This window comes from Culex pipiens, chromosome 2, assembly GCF_016801865.2.
Source record: "Culex pipiens pallens isolate TS chromosome 2, TS_CPP_V2, whole genome shotgun sequence".
Lineage (NCBI taxonomy): Eukaryota > Metazoa > Arthropoda > Insecta > Diptera > Culicidae > Culex > Culex pipiens.
In genome coordinates, this window is record NC_068938.1 from 30683610 (window position 1) to 30704742 (window position 21133).

Consider the following 21133-nt stretch of genomic DNA (forward strand, 5'->3'; position numbering starts at 1 on the left):
TATAAAAGTCAAAAATTAAAAGAATTAGGATTTTTTCAATGTTGAAATTTTAAAAGGCTAACACTTCAAAAAACTTAATTTTTTTTAGAGAATCAACATTTTTTAAGAATTTTCATAATTTTAATAAATTTGCAATTTTAAACTTTAAAATTAAGATTTTGATTAAAATTTTGAATTTCAGAAATCTTTAACAATCACAACCATTTTTTTTATTTTGAAATAAGTATTTTTTTTAAATTACAAAAACATTAGAAAAACATTTTTCAATTTTTAAAAAAATAAAGATAATAAAAACGTTTGTAAAAACATAAAAAATGAGGGGTGGGTGGCAAACATTTCAATGGAAATTTATGTGCAATCATCTGAAATCAATTTAAAATGCATTCACCTGCGTTTAGAATTATTTTAAGCATGCTTGGGTTGATTTAAAATTTGTGGAATTTTTGAAAATTTTCAATGTATAGTATCGCAAAAAGATTTAATTTTTTTTTTTTCAAATATGGCCGTTGCAAATATTTTTTGAAGTTTATTTCCCACGGCTCTGACCAAAGTCGAGGGGGGGGCAAAAAAATAAAAGATATAAAAATTGAAATTACAAGCCTAGGATTCAACATTTGGATGAAAAAAGTGATTTAAAATGCATTTCACAGGCGTACAGTTGCTTTCCAATCATAAGTTTTGAAAATATCGAGGTATTGACGGAATTATTTTTTCCTAAAAAAAACTTTTCGTGGGACTTACATTGGTATTTCATGAAAGTTTAAAATGTTTTCAAAGGAGTTTAAACATGCTAAATAGGATTATAAACGTGGGAAAATGCATTTTAAATGGTTTTCAGTTAATTGAACATTAATTTTCATTCAAGTTTAACGAAAAAATATTTTTTTGCCCCCTGATTATTCAGGTCAACTTTGAAGGGGAGGAAGGAGTGGAGGAGGGGGGGGGGAAATAAAATTAGAAAAAAAAATCTTATTTTTCAAATTTTATTTAAAAAACATTTAATTTTTTTAAATTTTGATTCATTTTAAATATTACTGAAAAAATAAAAAATACATTTAAATTTAACAAACTACAAAAAATATCAAGCGTTTAAAAATTTCAAAAAAAAAAAAAATTTCAAATATATTTCGCAATTGGGAAACTGTAAAAACTGTTTTGCTGTAAAAACTAAATTTTGCTAACTCAGAAATTTTATAACTTTAAGAATTTTGGAATTACAAAATCCTGATATATAGAAGTTTAAAATGCAGAAACTCTAAAATACTTTAAAAACTGTAAAACTAAGAAATCATAAAATTGAAATTTATATAAATTTTGCAATTTTTAATTTGAGATTTTTTTTAAATTTTTAGAAAAAAATCTATACTTACTAAATTAATAAATTTAGAGACCTTGAAATTTTTAAGCTCAAAAATCATGAACTTAAGAAACCATACAATTCAATTTAAAAAAAAATCAAAGAAAATATTTTTTAAATTGAAAAAAAAACACACAGATTAAAAAAAATATTAACATTTACACAGATTTTTAAACTTAAATAAAAAAATATTAGGAGTTTAAAAAAATGAAATTGCAAAAATTTTGTAATTTGGAAACTGTAAAACCTTTTTTTTTTTTTGTTAAAACAAAATTTCAATTATCCAGAAATTTTTGAACTCTGAAAGTTTACAAAAAAATTAAATCTAGAAATATGAAAATTTTAATTTGTTTTTTTTTTTTAATTTGATTTTTTTTAATTTACAGATTCAGAAATTTTTAAATTTTGAGCAAAACAAAATTAAAATTAATAATGTCCAAAGTTGTGAAATTATAAATTTAAATTAGAGACTTTGAAACTTTGAAATTCAGAGATCATGAAATTAGGAGGAGGGCCTCGTGGCGCGTTGGTTAGCGGCTTCGGCTACCGATCCCTAAGTTGATATGGGGTGCGGGTTCGATTCCCGCCTTATCCCTTCTATCGGATGGAGAAGTAAAACGTCGGTCCATTTGCGTAAAAGAGGCTTTGGGTGACTCACCACACATAACCTTCGGACGCCAAGAAATAAGCAGAACTTGCAACAGTGACCACCAAAGACCCGGGGGTCGTTAAAGTGGATTGCTTTGCTTTTTTTGAAATTAGGAAATTGTATGATTATAACATTTAAAACTTTTACAACTTTTAAACTTTTGAGTTTATAAATTTTTGAACTTTTGAATTTTCAAACTTTTAATCTATGTTTTTTTAATCCTAAAACTACCTGAAATTTCATTCATATTTTACATCAGATTTAACATAAAATTAATGTGCCATACAATTAACTTTTATCATGTACAGTAAAATGAATGCTAATTGTGCAAATAGTTTTGCCAAATTCGACTTTTTCATACTTCTAAAATAATCTTTCACAAAACATTTTTTCCAACGGTCGGAATTGCAATCATCGATTTCCCCAACCCTCACTCGGAACCATCACCTTAATTTGGAAGGGGCATTTAGGGCAGCGCTCTCTTACCGGATTTAGGTGTTCCAGTGGTGTGCTGGTTGAAATGCGTCTGGGTCGGATGGAACTGCTGGTCCCGCTGCTGCTGATTCTGCTGATGCTGTTGCTGCTGCTGCTGCTGATGGTCCCGGTCCCTCTGCTGCTGGTGATGCTGGTGGGAACTTCCGGCCACAGCTTTATTAGTTGAGATGGGAAACCGGATTAGTGGTTGATATTTTGAAGCAGACAAAACTATTGCGCAAGCTGCAACTTGCGGCGCACGCATTTTTGGAAGGCGAAAACTGGGCGGTTTTTATTTTTTTTTTGAATGCTTATAGGTACAGATGGTTGGAAGGAAGGAAACTTAGGAGAAATGAGTGAGGGAACATGAAGAAGGTCGAGAAATGAAAGGGAGATTATTTTGTTTCGATTGGACACAAACATCCGTGCAAGTTTTTCCGAATATGATTTTTTGTTTTAAGGTTAAAGGGAAAAAGTCGAATTCTGATAGGGAAATAGAAACGCAAAAAAGATCACACTGACAAAAATCAAAAACCGGAACGAGAAACAACGCACAAGGTGAAGATTTTGAAGGGGAAGGGAAAAAACCAAAACCGGTTCCAAAAAAAGGTACCAAACTAAAACGTAAAACTCTACTGTTACAAAAATACCTTAAAAACTAAACGAAAAACAAAAAAAAATCTAAAATCAAAATGATACTTCACACTTACGTTGACTTTCGGTTTCTTCGTTTTTAGTTCTCTGTGCTGCTTTCGAGAGACTTTTTCTCTTCGACGGCGAATGTTTTAGCGCTTTTGTATTGCGGATTTCGGTTCAAAGATCGCAGATCGCGCGCGCCCATTTTTGAACGAACAACAACGACAACACATTTTTCGTACGCAAATCAGGTTGGTTTGAATGTTGATTGGTTGGGAGTGATCGGGGTTGAAAATATAAAAGAGAGAAAAAAAAGGTAAAAAATACAATCGGGGGAAGGTTAAAAAATCGGGGAGCAAAATTGGTTTCGATATGTGGTCGAGATTTTTTAAAACGAGCTAAGGGCGCAAAACAAAAACAGTAAATCGATTCTGCTCTCAGTGGTGGGTGGGTGTGATACAAAACAAATCAAAGGTGACTAGATCAACGTTAGAGAGCAAGTTTGGGGTTAAATCTCAAGCAAAAACTTTACGCTAATTAAATGTAAAGGCGTCTGCCTTCCCAAAATGGGCCAGAGACACGTCGGGGGGAGCAGCGGGTAAAACGGGATCGCAAAAGAAAAGTTGGTCGAGTGTGTTCGGTGTGGCATTTCATCAAACGGAGTCGTTGCTACAAAATGTTGTACAAAACAAACTTACTAAAGCAAAACTAGAAGCACTCGGTGGTGTGGGTGTGTGTGTGACCTGCCCTTACTTTTCCGAAATCGGAAGTCAGAGCAAGGTCTCGAAATCATGCCAAACTCAAGATTGGTAACGGAAATCAAAGGCAATTTACTCTCTGTCCTGGGTCACACACCTTTTCCAAGGTGGGACAGATCGAACGGAAAAAACGGAGGTCAAGGGGGTTAGGGAAGTAACGAAATGTTAAAAGTAAATATTTTGGGGATTTTTCAACGTACGGGGCAGAAGCGCTCAACTTTTCTTTATTTTTTAAACACGCTGGATTTTAAATCTTTACAATTGTGTGTGTTTGATTTACACTATTTGCAATTTCGGTGTATGTGTTCGTCTGACCCTTTCTGTATGTGTGAGTTTATGCAATATTTACACAACGTTTTGACCACTTTGACGGTGTTCGAAATAGCGTTATATTAGATATAAAACTATTCGATTTGGTAAATTTTCAAAGGGACAAAAAATAATAAATCTGTGTGTGTGTGTGTGTGTGTGTGTGTGTGTGTGTGTGTGTGTGTGTGTGTGTGTGTGTGTGTGTGAGTGTGAGTTATTGTGAGTTATTGTGATTATATGTTCAATTGTTATTGTGTGATTTGTTGTGATTGTGTGTGTGATTCATTGTGATTATGTGTGTGATTCGTTGTGATTGTGTGTGTGATTCGTTGTGATTGTGTGTGTGATTTGTTGTGATTATGTGTGTGATTCGTTGTGATTATGTATGTGTGGTTCGTTGAGATTCTGGTTGTGATGATTGTGATTATGTGAGTGATTGTGCAAATCTTAACGGTAGTGTAAACTTAAGGGTTTAATTTTTAATTCAAGCTTGCAGCTGTTTGGAACAGAGAAAGTCGCTCAATAAACGTTGTATTTTTTTTTTGTGTAAACAATAAATCCATTGTTAAGCACACGGAATCAAAGCACCGCATACAATCCTAAGGATTATTATCTGAGAAATCATCTTAAATTGACATTATTTCCTGTCTGTATGTGTGTGTTCTAAATATATTTTAAATTCGAGATCAAAATATCCTTCTGATTAACCAATCAGTTACGAAATAAAAAAAATGTCTAAAAAACCAAACTTATACGGAAACAGCAATCATTTCGCAGAAAAGGGGACACAACGGACAGAAAACTCACGCAGGAAAATTTACAAAAGAACTTGTAAAAACGAAAAGCTCAAACCAAAACCAGGCAGCGAGCGAGAACTTCAAGCAAAACAAAACGCAACTGTCACACGAATAACTGAAGGTGTAACGATATCTTAGTAGTAGAGGCGGCAGTAGCAAGCAAAGAAGTAGAAAGAGAAAGTAATCACAGAAAGGGGGGGAAAGGAGAAGCGAGCCGGAAAAGCTCACTCAAAGCAATCGAGGAAATAAGCGCTTCCTCAAAGCATCAAACGCAAGCACGCAAGGTAAGAAGTTTTGGCAGTTAATAGCAGAACACAGTGTAGAAAATGAAACATTTTTTTATATAGATTAAAAAAAACGCAGGCAGAATAGACAATAGAAAGAAAGAAGTACGAGAGCAGAGAGTATTAGAGAAAAAACAAGGGGTTTGTTAGATTACCTATGTAGCTGGTGACCAACGTGCGAAATTTTCTATGATTGCCTTTGATCTCGGGAAGATCCACTGGGTATTAGCAAGATTTTTTTTTTGTTTTTAACATTTACATATTTTTTGGTCATATTTTTTGTGTGTTTTAATAGTATTTGTTTTGTACACGTTTTGTACATTTAATGCAGCGTGTATGCAAAGAGAGAAAGAGAGAGAGAGAAAAAGGGAAGAGAATATATGAAATTACCATTTTACACCAACCCAGTTGTTGTCCTACTCTAACGCGCGGAACTTGTTTCAAACTTTAAATCCTCACGTGTTAGTCAACACAACGGTTTGAAGCACTGTTAGTGTAGGTTAATCAGAAGCGCTGGATTTGTTTAATTTCAAAACAAAACAAGGAACTTTTTATTAAATATTTTTAAATAAAATTTACATGTTTCGAGCCTATTTAGAATCAAATCCGGCCAACTATGGCCAATTCTAAAGTAGTTCTAAGAGACCTTCAAAACGGTTTCCTTTTTTCTTGAAAATCCACCTTGATATGATGCATATAAAACTTCGTGAAATTGAGAACTATGATCATTTGTGGTCATACCGACGTTTTATGAACATTCTACACAGAAAAAATATCATGGTAAAATTACAACTGGAAAGGGGTACATCTTTTATGTCAGAAAAAATGTGTAATTTAACCTCTGAAAAATGTGTAATTTTATCACTTTTCTGTTGTAATGTCGCTTTTTCAGTCTAAATTGAGGTTAAATTAAATCATAAAGAGGTAATATTCAACCTTCCAAATTTACACAATTTTTTACTGTTTAAAACACTCCAGAACCGGTTATTGGTGGCCGCATGGGGACACCTCCGAAATTTATAGGGAATCCTATCATGCGACATATCAAACATTATAAAATTTAAAAATATGACCATCTCTGGTCATGCCAACATCAATGACCCAACCTGGTTACTCCGGAATCGGTTACCAGCGGCTACATGGGGACATTTCCGAAATTCAGAAGATATCCTATCATGCGACACATCAAACTCTATGCAATTAAAAATGCTGTCCAACTGTTATTTTGCCGACGTCATATGAGCACATCTGGCCACTCTGGAACTGTTTACTGGTGGCCACATGGGAACACTTCCGGAATGTTTAGGATATCCTAGAATGTGACACATCAAACTTTATTGAAATTAAAAATAATTTTCAACTGTGGTCATGCCGATGTCATATGACCCAACCTGGTTTCTCCGGAATCGGTTACCAGAGGCCACATGGGGACACCTCCGAAATTTGGAAGATGTGCTATCATGCGACATATCAAACTTTATGAAATTGTAAATACTGCTCAACTGTGGAGTTGCCGACGAGCGATGACCAAACCTGGTCCCTCTGGGACCGGTCACAGGTGACCACAAGGGGACACTTTCGGATTGCGTAAAAACCCAATCATGCGACGTATCAAACCTTATTAAATTTAAAATCATTTTCATCTGTGGTCATGCCAACGTTATATAACCAATCCCGGTTACTCTGGAATCGGTTATTGGTGGCCACATAGGGACACCTCAGACATTTAGGAGATATCTCGCCATGCGACATATCAAACTTTATGAAATTGTAAATGATGTTCAACTGAGGAGCTGCCGATGTCCTATGACCAAACCTGGACACTCCGGAACCGGTCACCGGTGACCCTTATGGGAACACTTCCGGATTACGCAAAACCCAATCATGTGACGCATCAAACGTTCTGAAACTGTTTTTTTTTTGCTCAACTGTATTCGTGCCTGGTTTTGATTCAACCTGGTTACTCCGGAATCGGTTACCGCTGGCCACATGGGGACACTTCACACCTACGAAATTTTGTAAGGAATCCCAACATGCGACATATCAAACTTTATGAAATTAAAAATGGTGTCCAACTGATGTGTTGCCTAGGGGAACAGCATCTTATTCCAGCGTGCCTCTAATGTTGGCAGGTCAGAACTTTGACATTCAATTAAAGCTAATTAAAAGCGTTTTCAACTGAAATCGAGTGATAAATAGCTCAATAAGAAGTGAGCAAGCAAGTTTCTATCAAAAGTTATGCAAGATTAGTTGTTCAAATAGTTTAAATAAGCAAATTGGATGGAGTTAGGAGCGAATGCTTAACCTGCCAAACATACGAGAATTTCCCCTACATCCTGCACCACCACTCTGTAATCGATCACTTGTGACCACATAGGGGACACTTCCGGATTACGCAAAAAACCAATCATGCGACATATCAAACGTTCTGAAATTGATTTATGTGCCTAACTGTGGTCGTGCCGAAGTTCTATAACCCAAAATGGTTACTACGGAACCGGTCACCGGTGACCACATAGGGGACACTTCCGGATTACGCGAAAACCCAATCATGCGACATATCAAACTTCATTAAATTGAACAATTAAGACCATCTCCGGTCATGCCGATGTCCTAAACTGTTTGCAATGCTCTATGAAGATTTATGTAATGATTTTGGTAGTACAAAAGTCAAAATCCGCGGGTTTCACAAAACCATTTTAGAACAACTTTCCAATGCAATGGAGAGAGAGAATATGGTCAAACGTATTAGCCGATGCACATGAGTAGTATGTAACTGGCGGGGAGGAGAAAATCCGGAACTCCGGCGTCTCCGCCAAGGCCACGCGTACTTACGGGATGGAATTTTCTTGAAGACGGTCTTCGCCATAAAGTCCTGAAAGCGTTGTGCATAGAAGGAGGGCCGGTGTACCGATACGGTATCCTGCGCGAAAACCGGAAAGAAAGAATCTCATTAGTTTCAAATCTGCTGCAAGAAAAGGGAGACCAAAAACTTACACCGTCGTGTATAATACTTTTCCACGTGTGTTCCAGCTTTTTCCTTAACCTATACGACTGCAGGATGTCGATGATGCCGATGAACAGCAGGAGCCGCTCGCCTTTCTCGCTGCGGGCAGGAATACCACCGGGTCTGAAAGGGCGAGAGGGGAAAATCAATTTGGAAACATATTTTAAAGTGACTCGAAGTGGGGGAGATGGGATAATACTTACGGTACGTCGTCCTCCTCGTCGATTGGTTCGCTCTCGGCCTGAATACTTTCCATTGCAGTCGAATGCGCAACAAGCCGCTGCCGGTTGATTGACCTGGGGTGAAATTGAACCCGGTTAGTAATGATTTTGAATTGTGGGATCGCGCAGCGAGACTCGGAATGTAATCCCTGTTGAATAAACTTGAAGATGATATGAGAATGATTAAAAGAGAAAGAGAGAAATGTTGTTGCTTTTTTGTATCATCAGCAGGTCGATTTTAACTGATTGAACCAAATCTACAGCGGCTTTCCAAAGCAATCGATTCGAATCTACTCAGCTGATAGCTTTTTCTTCAAATGTTTAGCACAAACAAAACTCAACGCAAAACAAAAAACATTTTAAAATGTCGATGTCACAGTCAGATCACTCGTTTCTTTTTCCAACCAACTTAGATACCAAGATGAAAATGAGTTCGCGGAAGGAAACCACATTTTAGCGGTAGACTCTGGATGCGGTTTCGTTTTTTTTTCATCAAACAGCGGAGAAAATGGAAAATGGTGGGGAGGGGGTCCATACCTAATGAGCATTTTTCCGTACGTAGTGTTCCTGTGAGTGATTCGGAGAGTGTCGGAGAAGGGGGAAAGTTTGTTAAAGGTTTGGTTTAGTTTCGACGCTCATTTCGAGAGACAGAGACAGAGAGAGAGATTCCAAAAGGGTTCTACATCTATGGAGAGAGACAGCGAAACAGAACAGTGAGAGGGGGTTCTAGGTTATGTTCAGGGCTTAGCTTAGGAAAAAAATCTTAACAAAAATCAACAATAGTTAAAAAATAAGAAAGAGAGCTTTAAGGGGCATCCTTAAGGGGCAGGATTAAGCCAGAATCGAGAGAGTTTTTGCAGCTGAATTGAAAACAAAGTTTAAAAAAAAACAAAACCTAATATTTCTCGGGGAATGATTATCAACAATACGATACAAGACATCGATGTGTGGTGCACTGGACTGAGAGAGTGGTGAGTGTGTGGACTGATTGACTGACTGTACTCTGCCGCTGCTGGTGGTGGTGATCTCCAAGTGAGCCATTTTCCTGAAATACCTCAACAGGAACCGGAAGGAGGACATAAGATTGGGCTTGGTTTTAAGGGCAGATAGAAAAAAAAACAGGTAACTTCAAACCATTCAGAGGAACAAGATACAGCAAAAGTTAAGCAAACAATGTAACAAAACGTGTATTTACAGCTGAAACATGGCAGTTTATGTTTTACAGAATGAAACAATTTTTACAATTTGTACGCAATTTGAAAATCTGACATCACATTGATGCACGTAACGATTCCATAAAATAATTTTGGAGCCTTATTAAATGGATTGGATCATTTCCCAACAATTTTTTTTTCACTCTGTTGAAGCACTAGTAGTGTATGCAACGAGTAGCAAAATGATGATATTTTCAGCACGAGTCGCACATAAATACGACGAGTGGTTAAGAAATTGAGTTTTAATAGGATTTTTCAGTGAAACCTTTTTTTCCATGTTTAGTTTGGCGTCTGTATTTTTTTTTAACTTAAAAACCAAAACAGTGTCGAAAAGTATCACACTTCGATACAAAAGCTGAAAAATTGAAATCTTCAGCAGTGTTATTTTTGGTAATGATAAGTAGGCCATTTCCTCACTATAGTCACATTGGTAGAACTTGAGATTCAAAAAGAGGGATTTATACAGTGCTGCCTCTAGCGGTGGAGAGCTCCAACTTTTATAACAGATTTTATAATAGATTTAACCGAGGGGTTGATCAACAGCACGATTTTTTCTACAGCTTGAGCAAATAACTCGAAACACAACTTTAGAACCCCTTGACTGATAGAAACTGGCATAAACTGTTATACACATAAAAGAAAACAACATCGTAGCTGGCCATGCAAAAAAAAACTATTTTTCAATGTTTACAAATTTCCGTCCATCTTCAGGAACCATTTTCATTCATATTCCATTGCGTCCTAAAAGAAACGGATTTCCATAAAAAAAATCTGATGAAAAATGTTTATTGTGAACATCACTTGATCGAGAACCAGAGAAGTGCCATCTGAATGGATTATTTTCCGGTGGTTGGGGATAGTTGGATTTCATAAGTTGAACTGAAATAAACATTTTGCTTGAAAGTTACGGTAGTTATTTGAAAACAAGTGGTTCAATGAAGCAATTTTAAATGTGCCTCCAAGTGATCACTTCTGTTGTCTTAGTTGATGTCACCAGGCCAAGTTTTTTTTAACTTTCAATCTGTACTCTTGTTAAGATGGTTGTTTATGGAAGACGCAAAACGCTTAACATTGCGTGTGATGGCCAGTTTAACGGAAACACATTTTCACTCAATTTTTAGTTGATAAAAAGGTGCAAATCGTGATGATCTTGTTTGTTTTGATTCGTTGCCACGAATGTCAGTCTAACTGGTATACATTTTCTTTTATGAGATCGTAGTGTGCTGAGAAATCATCCAGGACAAATTTATCGTAGAACACTAATGAACTGATTTCTCGTCACACTTTTTGAGCAGAAATTTGTTCAGAGTTCCACGGATGTGCTATAGTACTTATATCATAGATCATATCACTGTATACGATAAAAGGCTTGCCTTTGTGTATGTTTTAGAATGAAGTTACAAATACCATAAAAACGCAAATCTACAAGAAAAGTAAGTATTTTCAAATAGATGCATAGATACCAATTTCAAAATTGCTTGAGATAGTTGATCCTCCAATCATTTAAATGCTCTAGACTAAAATAACAATTGAAATTCGGTTTTGTTGTAAAGCAATTCCTAATCTGACTTTCTGATCGATTAGGTGTCTTGAGCAAAGTTTAATGTAATGATAAGGTAACCCTCTCTTCATATTTTTTTAATGTGTTATGCTTATATTACATTTTTTTTATTCTTATCATAATTTAATTTTAATATAATATAATTTTATAATCAAGAATAATTTTTCAAACATCTTTTCTTGATATTTTCAAATTTAGGCCCAGTTTAAAAAAAAAAGAAGTTTCACTCTTAAACATTGTAAATTGAGCTAATAGGTTCAGAGTTATCGCGAAAAAGAGGGCTATTTAGATGACGCTGAGAAAAAAATATGTTTCACTAAATTTAATCTTAAAAAACTCAAAAAAAGAAAATATTTGGATTTTTTAAGGGTTGCTTTACCTTTATAACATATATTTAAATTGCAAAAAAACTGAATATTTTTCAACGAATTTCATTTTTAATTGAATCTGTTAATTTACAGCGAAAAATGATTCTTGACATTTTGTTTGACAAAATGTAAGGTTTTTTTTCAAAAAAACACATTTTACTTCGGTACCAGATTTTGCACCATCCTGAACTCTACCGCAAAAAATGTCTTTTTAGTGCCCTAAAACATATTAAAAAAAAAAATCGAAAATTAAAAAGCACGTATTTCGAGGATTCAACTTTATGTGACAAAAAGCCAATAAATAATCGTGATTTTTTTCTGTGTACCTTTCCTAATCATACCACCAAAACTAAACCAAAATGATCAGAAAATCCTTTCTTAAAATACAGATTTTCGAACATTGACATGACTATCATTCTATGACCAGCCCGAAAAAAAATTGCGAAATCCTACAGAATTAATCTGAAAGTTTGTGTGTCTTTCAACAAGTTTTATAATTAGTATCTTAGAAATTATTGGTCCAATCTTCAGTGTCAAAATACGCAATCTATGTGAGATTTCCTCAAATCTTTTCTCGACTTGCAACATAACTGTAATCATTTCGTCGCTTGTGTGTTATATTGTGATACGTCAACTATAAAAAGGCAGGACGTGTCGCAATATTGCACACAAGCAAAGATTTTATAAAACTTTACTTAATTTTCTCGATTATCTGAAGTTCGTTTTATTGTGAACTTGGAATAATTAAATCATGACAAAAAGAACATTTTTTGATTTTTTTTTATTTTCTCTCTTTCAACATTAAATTAGAGTGCTGCGACACAAATTTAGTCAAATCTTAGTGGTTTATTGTCTGATACCTTCATTGAAAAAGAAATTGTCACAATATTTCATCATCGCCATTTTGGCCGCCATCTTGGATTTAAAAATTTCGAATGACTTTAGATCATTTATTGGGTTACTTTTGAGCCCAATAACCCAAAAGTAGACAGTGAATAACAAGTGATACGAATATCTGAAGATTCGATTATTCAAATTTTTTTTGTGAGTGCTTCGTATAATCGAGTCTGTACTGTAATTTTAAATGGGTTGAAAATATTTTTTAGATTATTTGTGTCAAAACAATACAATTTAGACAGACATGCTCAAGGATTTGAATGGATATTATTTTTTGAATCTAATATGTTATATCTCAGTCGCACAAAAAAGTACTTGAGTGATATTTGCAACTAGTTCAGAGTTCCAATGATTTTTTTTGTAAATTTTTGATAAACATGTTTTTTTTTGTAGATAATAGGACCACTTGCGTGCACAGCAAGATTGGGTAGCTGCCCCACCACCGTCAAAAATGTTCTTAAGAAATTCTATAAATTCTATGAATTTTAAAATAATGTTATCCTCTGAAGGAACAATATCCTCAAATTTATAAATGCTGAGATTTTTTTTTTTTAATTTGCAACACGACGAGCTGGTTGCTCGTACAGTAAAAGTGAAAGTTAAAGTAAATATAGATTGCTACCTAGTAATCATGAAATGATTTTCCACCTGAGTAAGTAAGCAAAAGTAAGCAAAGAAACCCAGAACATATGGCTCAAACCGCAAAATCAATTGCTTCCTGGGCGCCTTTCTTCGCTTCAATTGGGTCCTAAAATGAAGCTTAGATTGCTGATATTATTGTTTACAGCGATAAAGCTTATTTTTCTGAGTACAATGAACCTTTGTACGACCAGAAAGAGTTTAAAATGGATTTTTAAATCAATTTTGAAAAATTAACCTCGCGGTGCTTCTTGACAGAAAAGTTCCTACTTGACAGCTCGTTCCAAGGGGACCATAGTTGATCCATCGAAAAAATGTTGTCTAGTCAAAAAAATGTTTTGCATTAAAATGAAAAAAAGTGATCAGAAATTGTTTTTAATCGTGTTATTTACCGTTGTACATAAAAATTGACAAAGGGCTTTAGTACCCAATTACGCTGAAATCAGGTACAATAGCGTAAAGCGGCAGCACGTGTGTCAACCTGCTGCAAACTACCGAACCACCAGAAGAACGAACCACTTAATCCCAGAAGCGTCCCACTAAAGCTGTCCTAATAGCCGATTAAAATCTCGTTGCTCTTGCTCGCTCTCTAGCTCACTCACATGCACCTGTTCAAGGAACGTCAATGTACACAACGTGTTTGTGGGTGTGTGCTTGTGTGCTTGTCTCACTGTTTTAAAGTATGTACGCTGTGTGAGAAATCGATGAAAATTTAATCAAACTGTATCCGGGGGTGTCGTCTTCATCAGCTCCGAGTTAGTTGCTGCTTGCGCGCCTCCTGGTTGGTGTCACCTGTTTGTACGTGTTGGTGTTGGTGTTTCACTTTGGTTCAGTGTGGGTGCATCGTTTTAAAAAACCACAATTGCCAAAGCCGGTCGTGCATGCGAAGTGTCGTCCCCTTTTCCGGAGGGGGGGCGCGTGGAGAGAGGGTTCGTGGGACGGTTGGCCATCATATGCTTAATTAAACAAGGCCGGGCCACGATTCCTCAACCATCGGTGGCCACCCACCGACTAGCAATAGAATTGCTAGCGTTTAACAAAAAACAGAAGAAAAACGATTGAACGAACCAACAGCAACAGCAACAACATTCAAAAAGCTCGGGTGGGTTCACCGATGGTCGAGGACGTCCTCCCCCGGCGCGCGCACACGGGACACCAACAGCTATTTATCGTGGGTGCAAACACACTCACACCAGTTAGAAAACGCGGGGTGGGAACAAAAAGCCAACCGGAGTGGGGGGTTGTGCGGCAAGAGGCCAGTTCAGCGGTAATTCCAGCCTTACCTGCTCCTGTTCAGTGCCGTCGTCCGTTGCTCCTCCCGTTCCTGCACCATGTACTGGTCCGCCTCGGGCGCGTCCTCGTAGTCCGATTCGCCCTCGGACCGGGCCTTGGCGGCCGCTTCCTGCTTTTCCTTGAGCGCCTGGTCCAGATTGTGGACGCCCACCAGCAGCGAGTAGTCCATGATCTTGAACGACTCGAGCACCCGGCAGTCCCGCTGGATGGTTTTGATCAGCGCGTTGCACGTGTCCGCCTCCAGGAAGATCCCGTTCGGGTGGTGCTCCATAAAGTCCAGATCTTTGTACGTGGGCGAGCCCTTGTTGCGCTCCGCTTTGTTGGCCTGGAAGGGTTGGAATTAAAGGTATTAATGAAATTTCTTCTTATTCTCATATCATAGTCTAGGCCACGAACGAGCTTGATCTCACCTTTCGCTTGTACGTCGACCCCTTCAGATCGTACTTCAAATGCATCTTCACGTACGACGGCAGCAGGTTGTTCATCGCGACCAGCCGGACGTTTTTACTATTGCACTGGTAGCAGTACAGCCCGAAGAACTTGGGCAGTAGCGTGCGCGGGTTTTGATTCAGATTCATGTAATATCTGCAAAGGATTAAATGTTACAAGTTGTCAGCACGCGCGTATTCCTAGCTTACCCTGGTAACAGCTTCTGCAGAAACTCGCCCTCCTTATGCTGCACAGTCTTGATGATGAACTCGTCGTCATCGGTCAGATAGAAGATCGAACCGGACGCGCCCGGATTCGAGAGCTCGCGCAGTGGAGCTGAACACATTGACATCTGCGGAAAATAACATTAAAGTTAGCTTAAGGTACCATTGAGTCAAACCCAGATCCTCACCATGAAATCGTCCGGCTGGATGCCGAACAGATCCCGAAAGTACCGGAACGCGATCGGGGCGTAGATTTTGAACTTGAACTCGCTAAAGTGGTGGGCGGGCGTCATGCTGGAGCCCTCCGGCGGGAACGATATCGTCTCCAGCTCCCAAAAGTCCATCATCAGCAGGTCGCGCCGCGGTTTCGACGCCAGGCTGCCGACCGTGTGCTGAATGCCGAGCTGGATCGAGCCCATGATCTGCGTCGTCTGGATCTTCTTGTAGGTGATCTCGCCGCCCTCGCCCACCCGCCGATGGCCCAGCTTGCGCTCCTTGTCCGACTTGGGCCGGTGGGGCCGCGAGGCCAGCGGCTGGTCCGCGGACATCTGAAAATTAAGAAAGAAATCGATTAGAAGTTGTTACTAACATTCATCACATTGAAATTCAGTTCTCGTTCTCTTCAGGACCTCCCGCTATGACCCAATTCTCAAATCCCCAGACGAATAAAAATTTCATTATCCTAGATGTGGCGCCACCCTCCAAGAACTAACCTGGATGCACTTCATTAGTCATGCAGCACGAGTAATAAGCTACCCTTGGGAGGGTCACCACGTAATTTGTCTCCCGCAAATTGCATTGTTGGTGACTGGGATAAAATTAAACGCTGATAAACAAAAAAATGTGGTCGGAGGGCATCGCCGGGGGGAATACCTCAAGTGTAACCGCCGCCGTCAAACACAACAAATGGACAATTGATGCAAAATCGCGCGCACACACACACACACAGATCGCATGTAAATCGTTGGCTTTAATATTATGCATATAAACGATAACAGTATGATAATATCACCGGTTGGGAGGGAAGGTGGTGGGATGGTGTCTTTTGAATTGCAGAAGAGGTGGGCGTGAGATTGTGGGATGTTAAGGGGAATGAGGGAATCCCTCCCAGGACTATTTTGTCACGGTGGGTAAAATAGCGATATCGTGGAAGATATTTAAAAGTGACCCTTCAAAAATCAGAAAATTTGTAATTTTGTGTTATTTTAAAATGCAAAAATACTACAGAGTTATTCATCCTTTTTTCTATAATATTCCTTTTTAAATTAAATAGATTTATATTTTTTTGCTGAGCAATTTGTAATAATTTCTTAACTTCAATAAGGCCGTTGCAAAAAATTTTCAATGTTTATGTCCAAAAAATATTTGGCCTAAGTTAAACTCAACGAAATCGGCCGATTTCGTGAATTTTTATTTGTTGTATTTTTGTATTTGGTTCAAACTTTTTGAGGGTCTTCCCTATGACCAAAGAAGCCTTTTTGTGTCATTGCATTGGTTCACCCGTATTGCAAACTTTGCACCAAATTCTCCACCCTTGCAAATAATATCTGCACACCAAATATTTGCACACTTAAATTCCTCCCCCTTCTCCACCCGCTCGAGCACTTCAGAACAGTTTCAAACAGGGGAGTGTGTCTTAGATATTTTTTTCTGCTGTAGTTTGAGGTGTGCATTTTTTTATAAGGCTTTCCACAAGTTGTACGATTGTCTAAAAATCGCTGCAATCTGCAATACAAGGCTCCAAACTATTTTAGCAGCTGTCCATACAAAAATGGTACGATCAATTCCAGCTCAAATCAGGATTTTTCTTGTACTTTTGTACCCGACCCTCTCCGATTTCAATGAAACTTTGTAGACACGTTATCCTACGATTATATACGCCATTTTTGTGTATATGGAGCCAGTTGCACTCGAAAATGACATTTGAGAAGGGCGTAAGTTATTAAATATATTTGTATTTTGTAGGGCGTCCAATTTTCCCGGGTTTTGAATTTCCCGGGAAACGGGAAAAATATTTTCGAAATCCCGGGAATTCCCGGGATCCCGGGAAATTTTTTAAGCAGTCATCAAATCTATGTTTTCATAATATGGATTTTTCTTTCATGCTAAAACCCGTAGAATAAGCTCAATAATAAAAAAAGGTGACAATCTACACTTCAATCCAAACAAGGACGACAGTTTTTAAATAACTTAAAAGTAATTAAAAATGGATTTTTGTTTTGTTCTTTCATGTGCTTTGGATTTCAAATAAATTACAATTTTTGATTCCAATGTGATTCAAATTAAATAAGTGTTTTAAAAATATATTTATTTTATGTATTTTTTATATGCCGTAATAACTAGAAAAGCTTGAAAAATTTCATTCAAAATGTCTAAAAAACGAGATACGACAACAAATCCAGATTTTTTTTAGAAATGTAGGCTATTGTCTTTCATTTATAGGACCTTTTAAAAAAAACTCTAGAAATAAAATGATACCAATCAATGTATAGATAAGTTTTGAATTTCTTATTTTATATAACACATATTTAACAAATTATCTTTAAAATACTCCGCCAACTGGGGAGAATCAGGATTACAGGCTGAATAAGCATAGGATTTCAGAGCATTTAATTCGAAAGTCGGTGTACTAATTGTTTTGTTTTGATCCAGTTTTAACCGAAGTTATTCAAAACACGATACAAAAAATTGACTTGAATAGCTGTCCGAATTTGTCTAATTTGTCTTATATGTTTTTTTATATTTAAAATCTTAAATATACGTGAATATAATACCCAGTCTTTTAAAAATACATTAAATTATACAGAAAATATTTAATGCGCAAGGCATTTTTTCGGATTTGTGAACTAAAATTTTAACAAATTTCCCTAATAAGCCAAATTTATACTAAAATATGCCGAATACAAATTTTAATGCTTCAAATTCGTATCGATTACTATGTACTCCCAAATTATAACAGACCAAAATTGTTTTTTTTTTTCAATTTCGGGAATTCCCGGGAAAAAATATTAAAAATCCCGGGATCCGGGAATTCCCGGTTTTGGAAAAATCCCGGGATTTTTGTCCCGAGAATTCCCGGGATGGACGCACTAGTATTTTGAAAATTTTGACGTCTAGATCACTTAAAAAAACAGGTTTAGAAAATGATTTTTGTTTCGAATCCCGGGGTGGATGGAAGCTAAGGTGTAAAAAGAGGTTTGCAATTGCCTCAACAATCAAGCCTTCGAACACCTAGTTTCGAGTAGGAATCTCGCAATCGAGAACGCCAAGGCAATGCTGTAAAGCGAATAATTTGATTTTTTTTATTTTATTTTATTTATTTTTTTTTTTTTTTTGATAAAGTGCATCGTTTTCAAGATATAGCAAACTTAAAGTAAAATTTTAACTGAAAAATCCTGTTTTTAAGATTTTTTTTTATAATAAACCACGTGGACACTTTTATAAAATTTCCGCCCCGGCATATGTTTTATATGAAGCGTGGCCAATCGCCACCCTAAGTTTTCCGATGTTTAAAAGAAATATTTTCAAAATTTTTCTAACATTTTAAAAGAGCGTAATATTAATTACCGGAAATTTTCTCAACTTTTCGAAAAAAATATTCTCTAGATGGATAATCATGGACACTTTTAAAAAAAATCAAACAACTGGAATTTTTCAGTTAATATTAAACTTTCAGTTTAAGTTGTCGGCAAAATTTTTGTCTACAATTTTCAACAATTTTTTTTCTCCTAAAACAAATTAAAACAAAATCAAAAATTAAAAAAACAACGTTGATAAAAAAAAAATTTCATGAAAATAAAAATAATTAAAATTATGTTTTCTAGATTTTCCTGTAACATTTTTTTCTGAAGTACTCATCAATACCTACAAGTCTTTGCCGAAGACACGGGTTCGGAGATTGACCACACTCCATACAAAAACTATTTTTTGTGTATGGACAATAGGGTGACAAGAAAAATTGAAAATGAAGGAAAATCTTAAGAAATACCCCACGGTTCGATTCTTTAGGTAATAATAAGTAACTGTGCAAATTTTGGGCCCAATCGGTTAAGGTATAAGGGTCGCTTTTTATCGTTGAAGTTTGTATGGGAGAAAACCATAAAAATGTATGGGGAAAAGTAAAAATTTCAAAATTACACCAAAAGGTGGCGTTAAATGTGTCGGATCATTGTCAAGTGTTAGATTCCTGAGTAAAATTTTATGACAAGCAACTTTGTCGAAGACGGCAAAACGATCCGAGCTAACCCTGATGAGTTATTAGCTAATTAAAGAAAACGTTATTGAATGAAAAAAAAAATTATCAGTTTTTACGATAAACGTGAAACTATAACAGATTTTGCTCAAAATTTTCACAGTGACTTATTTTCGCCTAAGGAATCGAATCAAGGAGTGTCCTGATTCGGAACGTCAGAGAACTTTGCGGCCGAATTTCGAGGTCATTGAACATTGTCTAGTCTTGTGGCTATTCATATTCTATGTTCAATTCCCATTTTCAAGAGAATCGAACGAGATTTGATCGCTGTAACTTTTTCCAAAACTAATAACAAAAAAACATACAATTGCAAATTTGCAACAAAAATGGAACATTCTATCATTTTTAAAAGTAACGTAAGCCCACCGTGTTACTGCTGTAAGGATTATACACTAAGCACGACACAACACACGTGCTGGAATAACAAACAGCAATTAGCGGCCGGCTCTGCCGTGTGTTGTGACACAGTGACAGAAACTGCCAAGTGTACTAGGCGCCTAACTACAACAGCGAGGTTAAAATAATTGAATTACGCTGCCAACTCACGGCGCTGAAATCGCCCGGTATCCAAGAACGAAATATTAAACAAGGCACAGATTCCTGAATCATCCATTCCCAATACATTAAAGCCACCCGCATCAACCCAAGCCCCGGCAGAAGCCAATAATAAACGATAAACATCTGCTGGGAAAATTCCGGCTCCGGCGAAAATTGATGCCTCCGGGGAAGGGAGAAAACAAAACAAAAGAAAACAACAATAACAGAAATTGAAACTGATTTCGGGGGGTGGGATATAAGAACGCCTTTTCCGAAGCCAATATTGCGATAGAGGATAAGCTAAAAGATAATGCTTCGAGAAGCATCAACGAGAGAGGTGATTTCGGCAAATTTATGCAATCGATGAGCTTTTTTGAGTCCTTTTTTTACTCAGCCCAGATAGTGTTGTTTTATTCAGACACTATTTCGGCGGATTAAAAATTTATTCGAAACATCAAAGGGGCGAATAACATCAGCGAGACACAATGCTTCAATGGTTGATTGTTCACTGTTCCATCAAGTTGATGGCTGTCACAAAGAGGGACGAACAATATACACTCTCTGGTTGACAGGTTGTCTGGAATGAGGTGATGAAATTTACAGTTTGACTGAGATGAGATGAGTAGAATTCGAGAGCAAACAGAATTTCACATGAAAAAATACTCAAAAAAATTAAAAAATTTAAAGATTTTAAAGAATTTAAAGAATTTAAAGAATTTAAAGAATTTAAAGAATTTAAAGAATTTAAAGAATTTAAAGAATTAAAAGAATTTAAAGATTTTAAAGAATTTAAAGAATTTAAAGAATTTAAAGAATTTAAAGAATTTAAAGAATTTACAGAATTTAAAGAATTTAAAGAATTTAAAGAATTTAAAGAATTTAAAGAATTTAAAGAATTTAAAGAATTTAAAGAATTTAAAGAATTTAAAGAATTTAAAGAATTTAAAGAATTTAAAGAATTTAAAGAATTTAAAGAATTTAAAGAATTTAAAGAATTTAAAGAATTTAAATAATTTAAAGAATTTAAAGAATTTAAAGAATTTAAAGAATTTAAAGAATTTAAAGAATTTAAAGAATTTAAAGAATTTAAAGAATTTAAAGATGTTAAAAAAATATAAAGAATTTATAGAATTTTAACAAAATATAAATTTTTAGAACAATTCTGATAATTCTGACATTTAATTCAAAAACGTGACTCAGAAAAGCAGCACACGCCAAAGAATGTCA

The 21133-nt window shown here is 36.1% G+C and overlaps 1 protein-coding gene across 16 annotated transcripts in view; it reads right to left on the minus strand.

The window, feature by feature from the left end:
- The window catches only part of LOC120425291 (phosphatidylinositol 4-phosphate 5-kinase type-1 gamma), a 99258-nt gene that overhangs the window by 24659 nt on the left and 53466 nt on the right, over positions 1–21133 (minus strand). For 11 of the 16 annotated variants that reach the window (XR_008211947.1, XM_039589753.2, XM_039589750.2 and 8 more), the window contains 11 exons: positions 15306–15665; positions 15103–15245; positions 14875–15049; positions 14455–14789; positions 9030–9059; positions 8475–8567; positions 8262–8394; positions 8100–8187; positions 5420–5482; positions 3191–3271; positions 2493–2654 (listed from right to left, as the gene is read on the minus strand). Coding sequence is in view for 15 of the 16 variants with exons in the window: in XM_039589753.2 (XP_039445687.1) it covers positions 2493–2654; positions 3191–3271; positions 5420–5482; positions 8100–8187; positions 8262–8394; positions 8475–8567; positions 9030–9059; positions 14455–14789; positions 14875–15049; positions 15103–15245; positions 15306–15665 (1663 nt within the window). In the remaining variant the exon portion in view is untranslated. The remainder of the gene's footprint in view (positions 1–2492; positions 2655–3190; positions 3272–5419; positions 5483–8099; positions 8188–8261; positions 8395–8474; positions 8568–9029; positions 9060–14454; positions 14790–14874; positions 15050–15102; positions 15246–15305; positions 15666–21133) is intronic. The other 5 variants (XM_039589746.2, XM_039589745.2, XM_039589743.2 and 2 more) reach the window with 5 other exon arrangements.